The following is a 9,131-nucleotide window of genomic DNA, read 5'->3' as shown; positions in this document are numbered from 1 at the left end:
TACTCGGCTCGACTCCAGCTCACGCCGCAACGATGAAGCGTTGTCGTGGCGACCTCGACTACTCAGCTCGACTTCACCTCGCGCTACAACATCGATGCACCGCGACAGCCGACCTCGACGACCCAGTTCAACTTCGGCTTGTGCCGCAATATCCACGCGCAACAGCGACGAGTTCGACTACTTCGACTTCGCGAGGACGATCGGTGGCCCGCCGACAACTACATCAACTACTCGTCTCGACTTGAAAACTAGTCAGAATCGACTCCGACTAGTCGAGCTTCATCAACAAATCATCGCAGCTTCATCAACGAGCTCCACGGCTTCGTCGACATTCGTCCACAAATCAAGCTAAGTAACTTATACCTTTTCCGACTTGTTCTTCACAAGATCAGCTACCTTTTTGGGTACGCCTCTCGACAGGCATGAAACCCTTAGGGGCTACACCATGATCGATTACTTGTCTGTGTACGTCTCTTGACGGGCATTGAAACCCTCCAGAGCTACACTTCGCCGACTACTTATCCATGTACGACTCTCGATGGGCATGAAACCCTCCAGAGCTACACTTCGCCGACTACTTATCCGTATACGACTCTCGATGGGCATGAAACCCTCCAGAGCTACACTTCGCCGACTACCTTTGCACACTGCGCATCCTCTTCGTCGCATGACGACTACTTTCTGCGCATGTCTCCTCTTAACGGTCGCTAATCTATTCGGGTAGCACATGCCTTAATCCGTGAAACCTTGGCTCTTCTGTCACGCCTAACGCCTCTACGCGTACACGAGACAAAGATCTCATATACGCTATGAGCAACGGCTAAAACAGGACCAGGTGCTTAAATGTAACAGGTGGACTGCTCGGGAGATTTAAATGGCCTAAAAAAGAGCTCGACACAGCAATTTTTACACCGAATAAATTTTGGTGTCTTCACATTATTACTGAGTACTACTCGGTATCTTCGTATTATGCTACATAATATGTGCATTGTCTTTTTTTCAGGTCAAGCTTCGGCAACAACCCTCCTGGTAGCGCGGCATACCATCGCAGTTCCGCTAGTTCCCAGGCTCGGGGGCTGGGCGATGCGCACTACTCGACATGGCTCCTTTGGCTCTCCTGGCTCGTAAGCTCGGGGGGCTGGACGCCGCAAAACTACTCGAAGACGACTCATATGAAGACTGAGAGTGCAGAAGAAACCTTAAGTCACTGCGCGGTTAAATAAACCAGCGGGAGGCTTAATTTCACTATGCAGAAGACGAAGAGTTTTTCTCGGGATTTCAGAGTAACACCAATGCCACGATTCTTGGATCCTTTTTCCCAAATCTGGGAGATTTAGGTTCAAGGCTGGGGCTGCGGGGTGCGTGGCATCGATTGCTTATTTTTCAAATTTATTTGAAAAGTAAGGAGGATTTCAGACTAATGCGACCCTCAGCGTGATTCTCCGATTCAACTTAAGGCTCGAGGGCTACTCCATATGGAGTGCGATTTTTCAATCGCACACCATATCAAGGATAAAATTCGGGGTATGAGCACCTCATAGCTTCGATGCAGCCAAGTAAATATTCGAAGAAGGACTTCAAGATGGAGCTTCAAAGAAGCCGAAGACTATTTCGAAAAGTACTTGATGATAAGCCTGCAGTACTTAGCTACGAAGAACTCGGGGGCTTGTCAGACCCGAGGCCACGGGACTGTGTACATAACGTAGTTTAAAGAGGTTTAAGAGATTAAGTCCGTCTTATCTCTTATTCATCTCGTTTATCTCTTATTTATCCCATTTAAATAAGATATAAAACTAACCGATACGGAAGGAATCTATCCGAGATATGTTCTGGTATGATTCCTTGGCTGATATCGGTTAGGATTCTTGTAACCCTGACCACCCGGATATATAAGGGAGGGCAGAGACCCTCTCAAAACAAGATCATCAGATCATCCAACACCCAAAGGAATACAAACCACCATACAGGACGTAGAGTATTACGCACCTCGCGGCCCGAACCTAACTACATCCTGTGTTCCTTGCACCTTCGAGTTCCTGATCTCGGTGTCTCCTCACCAAAACTTACCACCTTGGGTATATCCCTCAGTGGGCAGCCGGTAAAATACCGACATAAGCATCTAAATTACCGAGCCCTACTATTGATAAATTAAAGCAACATAAAGTATCCACTAAATGTGCACATAAATTAATTAGCCATGTCTACCATTAATAAAAATAACCTAAAATAACACCTAAATATGCATATAAATTATCATCTCCTGCCATTACCAAATATAAATAGAAGTAACTTCACATACATGTTTGTAAATTGCTCACTTATGCTAATACTATATGACAAGACTAACTCAACGTATATGCGAATGATGTGCACCGCCATATAGCTAGACTGTTACACATGCATCCATGGAGTGGTGGTGAACCTATCAACTTATTTGGATTAGCAATCATGAAAGATGTTTCGTTATGAGTCGCTAGCGACTAAATATATCACTGTTGCAAATAGCCCGCTATAGCTTTTAGTGACGGATGCCGCAATGATATTGCAAATATTACCACTAATGCCGTTATTTCCGCAATAGCTTGAAATAGCCCTGCTAAATCAATAGCATAGCGTTGCTATCTCCGCTATATCCCCACTCATGCATGCCCATGTACTTATGAAATATATGTTGAAATTTGTGATATTACTAATATTTGAGTTTAAATTTTGATGATATTTTGCATAGTGCTAAAGGTCATAGCTTCCGCTATAGCAACACTATAGCTTCTATAGCTTTTCTGAGAGCACTCCGCTAAATCTTATAGTCTGCGATTTGCAACATTGAAATATATAGTAACAATCCTTGTTAAGTTATACTAACACACAAGGAAGAATAATGTAAATTTCTATCTTATTCAAATTTATCATATTTGGACTAACACATTAAAACATATCTACATTTATAGTTAAATTATAAATATTCTGTTTTTTAAAATAATATGACTACAAACATAGTTCGTTGATAGATGAAAATTCAACATCTTGGGAAATGTGGTGCATGCTGGATGGCCTTTTAGGTTTCAACTTAACATGTGGAGGGAAAACACAATTCTATTTTTTAGGAAAGAAAAAACAATTCTTACAAATTGAATGTTGTAAGATCGAAACTAAGATAAAGGGCAAAATTTGGATTCATGAAGTAACAACAATTCTATTGCAACAGTTAAAAACTGGCATAGCTCAAGCTATGCTTTCATCTAAATATATCTCGAATACACAAGGAGTGCAAAGGGGAAAAAATGAATGTTAGGGGGCAGAAGTTTATAGAGTAATTGGTACCGATGTTGGAATATTTAGGCTAGGCCTATTTATTTCATAATAAATTAAGAATTAAAAGATCCACGAGTTAATGCTAGGGAGTTATGATCTGTGAGCAGCGGTTTTTCTATTGGAGAGTAATAGTTGTTAAATGGTGTTGATTGAGGTGAATAATGGTGCAAATTGATGGCCATTAGCGCAGCCTGGAACATACACACCTATATAAGGAGGCAGTCCTTCTCATTCTAAAAGTCTCACACAATCAAGATATTTATACTAAGGAGATCTTTCACTTCTTCCTTTATTCTTCTGCTGCTACTGCATATTCATTCTCAACGCAACACTCTACGCGCACAAAAGCTTGCGTGAGCAGGCCTTCGGAACCTCCCGTCTAAGTTATCCCGCTCGGGATAGACGGGCAATAAGGTTTTTGGGGATCATATGAATACGCGACTGCTCGCTGTACAACTATTTCGAGCTTCAACACTTGTACGACTACTTCCTACTACAATGTGACTTGTTCGACTACTTCGGCTATAACACAACTACTTCGACTACTTCCTCTGCTACATCAAGAAGACCGCTTGTGGGACTGCACTGCGTACATATTCCAGCAACAACTAAATTGGACTACTTCAAGCGAGACCAACCGAGTAGTACGTCTACTTCAGCTGGTGACAGCGCATCCAATGCCTCCGACAAAGGACCTGCCTCAGGGTACTACTCAAATCTTCTCTGGTTCATATTTTATCTTATGTTCTTGTTTTATAGAAGATTAAACTTGAACACGTGCACATATAATATGATCATAAGATCACTGTAATTTACTAATTTATCATGATTAAAATGTTAATTCTCAAAATTAAAATATACCGTAAGACAGCTATATTTCTAACAACCAAGTCTATCACAAACCGGATAAGACAACAAAGTACCTACACGGGTGTTGAGCTGAGAAACGAAAAGATTTGAGAGGGAGTAAAGCTAAAAAAATTTGTTTGGTTGGGGATCCAAATTTATCCATGAACTTGTAATATTTATGTTGCTGTAAAAATAGTTGTATCTCTTATCAACATTGCCAGCAGGTGCTCGAAGTAGCATATAGCCATCAACACCTTTGTATACGCATATTAGAGAGGATTCACGCATCCGGAGTACCACACCTGACACCCCCTCTCGTTTACTTTGGTTGACTGACGATCGGTGACGCCGGTCGTCTCAGCCTCTCGTCGCTTTTTTATACCGAAGCGGCCGGCCGACCTTGATCGTCTGTGGGCGGAATCGACAGGTGAAGCTGGGTTCTTGTTTCTCCTCTCATCCTCTGTGGCTCTGTCTGAGTTGTGTGCAGTGCTGGAGGCCTGGAGGAGCCTTGCCCGCCAGCTAGCAGCGTCGGTGTAGAAGTAGAACTTGAGCACCACTTCCACATGGCCCGGGGATATGCAAGTGCAAAGGCTAAACTATACTAGGAGATAACATCTGTGATGCGTCAAACCAAGAGGGGCAGCAAACAATCCAAGGCGGCCACCGACAGCGTCCGTTTCTTCCAAAGAAAAAGAAAGACGGGTGGTTATTTTGTTGACCAGGTGTGCGCAGGTAGGCAGGTAGGCAGGTTTGCCTCCTGGTAACCGAGCGGGAGCAATGACAATGCAAGAACGAAAGGGGCAAAAAAAAAAAAGCAGACGCGTAATTGAATCTGAAGCCAAAGCAAAGCAGAGGCGCTGCTAAAACTAATCCCCGGGCTCTCGGCAGCCACGCTCATGTTTCATGGAAAAGGATAAAGAAATCCCCAGGGCGAATCTTCTCGCTGGTCGCCCTGGCTATCGAGTGGAACTCGTGCCCAGTTGCAGCGTCCACACATGCGAAAAGATGTACGCGGCCACTGGGACAGCGACGCCAGCCTCCCCGCGTCGCCGCCCTTTGGAGCCTGGTTCGGCCACACCTCACAGACAGCCACCGCGGCGGATCTACGCGGCCTACCTGTCCCGACCGTTCCCACACTAGCCTCTGCTTCCCGCGCACTGACAGCCGCGGCGAGCTGTCACCGCACGGCACGCTCTATATATACATAGATAGATACATATATCCCAACCAGCAGCTCCGTCGTTCCATCTCACACGAGGCATCAGCACTACCCGAAACAGCGACCGCAAAGGCAGCTCGTCGTCGATCGGCAGAGGCGGCAGCGGGGAGGTGGACGCGGTTGGTCGACCGATCGATTCTTCGGGCTCGATCGGATAGATGGCGGTGGTAGCGCTATGTTGGTGGCCGCTGGCGCCGTGGCTCAGCCCCGCCGCGGCGTGGTTCGTCTTCTTCAACGCCGTCGTCGGCGCCATAGCCGTCATGTCCTACGGAGCGCAGGGCGAAGCCGGAGGGCCGGCGGCGGCGGCGCGGCGTAGGCTCGGCCGCAGCGGCTCGTCCGTCGTCCTGGATCGGTTCAGGTCCTTCTCCATCTTTGCCGCGCACCCCGCGGCCGGCGGCGTCGCCGGGGCGCCGGTCGACGGCGACGGCGCGAGTGTTTCTGCGTCCTCGGACCCGCACTGCTACTACTGCTGCCTGCGAGGAGCAGAGGAGGCCGCCGCGGCTCAGGAACATCCCAGTCCGCAGGGGGTGGCCGCAACGGCCGCCGGGACGGCGGCGAGCAGCGCCGCGCCGCCGATCGCGCCTGCACCGGCGGAGGAGGACCACGCGGCGCCCGTGCTGGCACCGGAGAACCAGAAGGATAAGGCCGACGCAGAGGAGGAGCAAGATCAACACGTGGCGAAGAAAGAGGCCGAGGCCGAGGAGGAGCAAGAAGAACACGCGGCAAAGAAAGAGGCAGAGGTAGAGGCAGAGGAGAAGCAAGATGAGTCCATCAGCTTGGACGAGGCGTACGCGCTGTCCCAGCGGCTCCGCACGCAGGAGCTAGCGTCGCCGCCGCCACTGGTTCCTGCCACTGCGACGGCGGTGGCGCGGACGAAGAAGCCAGCGAAGAAGGCGGCGGAGGGAATCAGCCGGCGGCGCACGAAAGCAGAGGAGGCGCCGGGTGGCAAGGCCGAGCTGAACGCGCGCGCGGAGCTGTTCATCCGGCAGTTCCGGGAGGAGCTCAGGCTGCAGCGCATCAACTCCATCCTCAGCCACACCCACGCGCTCCGCTCGCCAACGGCGGCGAGGTAGCCGGTGATCCCGCCGCCGCAGATTGATCAGAGCACAGTTTTGGATTATTGTTTTTGTGTAGTGTATGTATGCATGTAAGAACAACTCGTTCGACCAGCTCAGAATCACAGGAGACATCTAGTAAAGTTTTTCTATTCTTTCGTTCTACCTGCAGTTCGACTACACAACTTCTTTTGAAATATTTAGCAGGCTTAAAGCAAAGTGGTTACATTGTTATAAAATTAGGAAAAAGCTCAATTTCCCTCTCTCGTAATATTCCAATTTAAAGCCTTCAACTATAAAATCGGATAACAAATACCACAAAACTGTCGAAACCGGAAAAATTTGACTCTTTAGGTGGTTTCAAAAGTGGTTTTGTATTAAAAAAAAAAGTTAGATCTAAAAAATCAAAATTAATATATTTTAAACAAAAAAAATATGGAACTTGTACCAAAATTTTTCTAAAAAATTAACCTATCTGTTGGTGCTCTATTTGAATCTTTTTTATTCAAAATAATAAGCATAGTTATAAAAAAATAAATATTAGAAATATTAAAAAAATTGAATCCGAATAACGGACAAGTAGAATGCCAATATAAGATAGTGCCATTAGATATGTTACATTTTTCAAAAACTGTTAGCACTTGTTTCATTGTTCTAATTTAAAATTCAAACTTTAGTATTTTTCAGGGGATAAAGTTTGCCCACTTTCAACAGTTGGAGGTTCTTATTATCCGATTCTGTAGTTGAAGGTTGAAAATTAGATTTTATGATAATTTAAAGGTGTAAACTAGACTTTTACCAAAAATTTAAAGCATGTTAAAAGGTAAAGAAGCAGATAAAATATCTTCCATCTAGATTTTTATATCGAACCATCATCAATACATAACCAAGCGAACTAATACATCTAAATGTAAGGAACCTAATAATAAGGCTAACTTTGACCTAATTCGTGGCGCCCCACGTGCTTGAGCACCTCATCTGTGCAATCACCAATTTAGAGATCCTAATCAAGGATTGAAATCCCGTCGGTGCGTGCGCGCTAGCGGTTTGCTCTAGACTATGCAGGTCAGCTTACTTAAGCTGATAAGCATTCTTCAAGTAGATAAGAACACATTCAAATTCCTTGTCCTTCAAAATTGATGTTTTGGTCACACGAACTGAAATTTAAGTAAATATTTAAAGATGATAATGGATCTTGATCCTATTGCTCTCTTCACAATCCAACTTAGTGTTTATATATTTTTAGCTTAAAATTATATAAAATAAGAGTTCGGTCCTTATTAGCCCGGTATTTAGATTATCTAGACTAAATTTTAAGATCATTTACGGCCCCTATAAATATTTGCATAGGGCAGCTTACGTGCTGATAAAGTGTTTCAGTGATCAAACATTTGAAAATATTTGGCGGTGAAGAGTAAACGCTTCAATGTAAGCATACATAGAGAAAGACACTTTATTGTCGATACCAAGGGACCTATTTAGACTCACAAATACGAACAATTGAACTTGTCACAGACACAACAGAAATGAAGAGATGAGACACTTTGAGATTAAAAAATGATATCATTTTCATGAGAAGCGTAACATTAAACGCACGACGAAAATCAAACTCAGTGTACGAATGGATTATCAACATGAGCAAGAAAGACTTTTTGTAGGAAAAATTAACATTAAACACACGACGAAAATCAAACTCAGCGTAACATTAACAAGTTGCAATGAAAAATGCACGAAGAAAGACAATTGCAATGAAAAATTAATAGGTAAAATGCACGAAGAAAGATAATAATCAAACTCAAAAGAAAATTGCAATGAAAAATGCATGAAGTAACTTGAGCATAGGCGGAATAATTAACCTGCAAAAGTTAATTATTATATCTTTCAAACTGCAGGATAGTGAAAACATTAAATAGACCAAAATCTTTTCTTAAGCGAAGGTTTCAAATTTAAATTTACTTAAGGTATCTAGAATTAATGTAAAAAATTTCTAGAAAAATTAGTGCATTTATTTATATGGTAGAAAACTATGTTAAAAAATGAAGACATTTCAACGATAATAGGGGGGGGGGGTTGTTAGTTCGGGGGAGTGAATAAATACTCATGCTAGTGAAGACTAATGTTCAAAATAGTGGGCTAATACGTTTAGCGGTCAGGTTTTCAGAGGTTAAGATAAGGCTATGGTGGACTATAGCCCCCGCTAATCTCATTTAGTAGTTTTGCAAATTGGGGGAAACTTGGCCAGAGATTTTACTCCACAAGGGAAACTAGCAATTTTATTTACACAGAATGACAAATTGAAGCACATTATTAATTTGTTTGGCACGAGCAGCACAAACCAACAAGCAGCAATACAAGTATGCAACAGCAGCAACGGCGTGCTAGTAGTTAACCATTCAAACTAACATCTCTGCTAAACAAGCAAAACAACAATTACGCAAGAACACTGGAACAGAGCTATAGACATCTAAGGGTGAGAAGAAGAAAACTAAACATGCCTCCGGTTGCTCTGGCTGACACATGGCGCCGGAAGTAGCTGTCCTCGTCTCCCCCTGGCAGGAGCAGCGGCAACAGCCGTAGGCACCGGTTGTGGGCCGCCGCTGCTGCCAGTTGTGGGTGCCGCCGCTGCCGCCAGACACACCGTCACAGCAGCAGCCGCCGCCGCCACACTGCTCAGAGGAGGTCGAGAGGATTTGAGT

General features: G+C 44.6%; 1 protein-coding gene across 1 annotated transcript; it reads left to right on the top strand.

The window, feature by feature from the left end:
* Positions 1 to 5,399: 5,399 nt before the first annotated feature.
* On the top strand, positions 5,400 to 6,654 carry LOC112897253 (translation initiation factor IF-2-like). The gene has a single exon (XM_025965518.1). The coding sequence runs from the start codon at positions 5,539 to 5,541 to the stop codon at positions 6,451 to 6,453; it is 915 nt and encodes a 304-aa protein (XP_025821303.1). The 5' UTR covers positions 5,400 to 5,538; the 3' UTR covers positions 6,454 to 6,654.
* Positions 6,655 to 9,131: the final 2,477 nt, after the last annotated feature.

This window comes from Panicum hallii, chromosome 6 (assembly GCF_002211085.1).
Source record: "Panicum hallii strain FIL2 chromosome 6, PHallii_v3.1, whole genome shotgun sequence".
Classification (NCBI taxonomy): Eukaryota; Viridiplantae; Streptophyta; class Magnoliopsida; order Poales; family Poaceae; genus Panicum; species Panicum hallii.
Note: the sequence above shows the minus strand (reverse complement) of the source record. Positions and strands in the feature narration are given on the sequence as shown.

What these genes read in the sequence shown, in the direction of transcription:
- LOC112897253 (XM_025965518.1), top strand. Translation starts at nt 5,539, where the DNA reads ATGGCGGTGGTAGCGCTATGTTGGTGGCCGCTGGCGCCGTGGCTCAGC.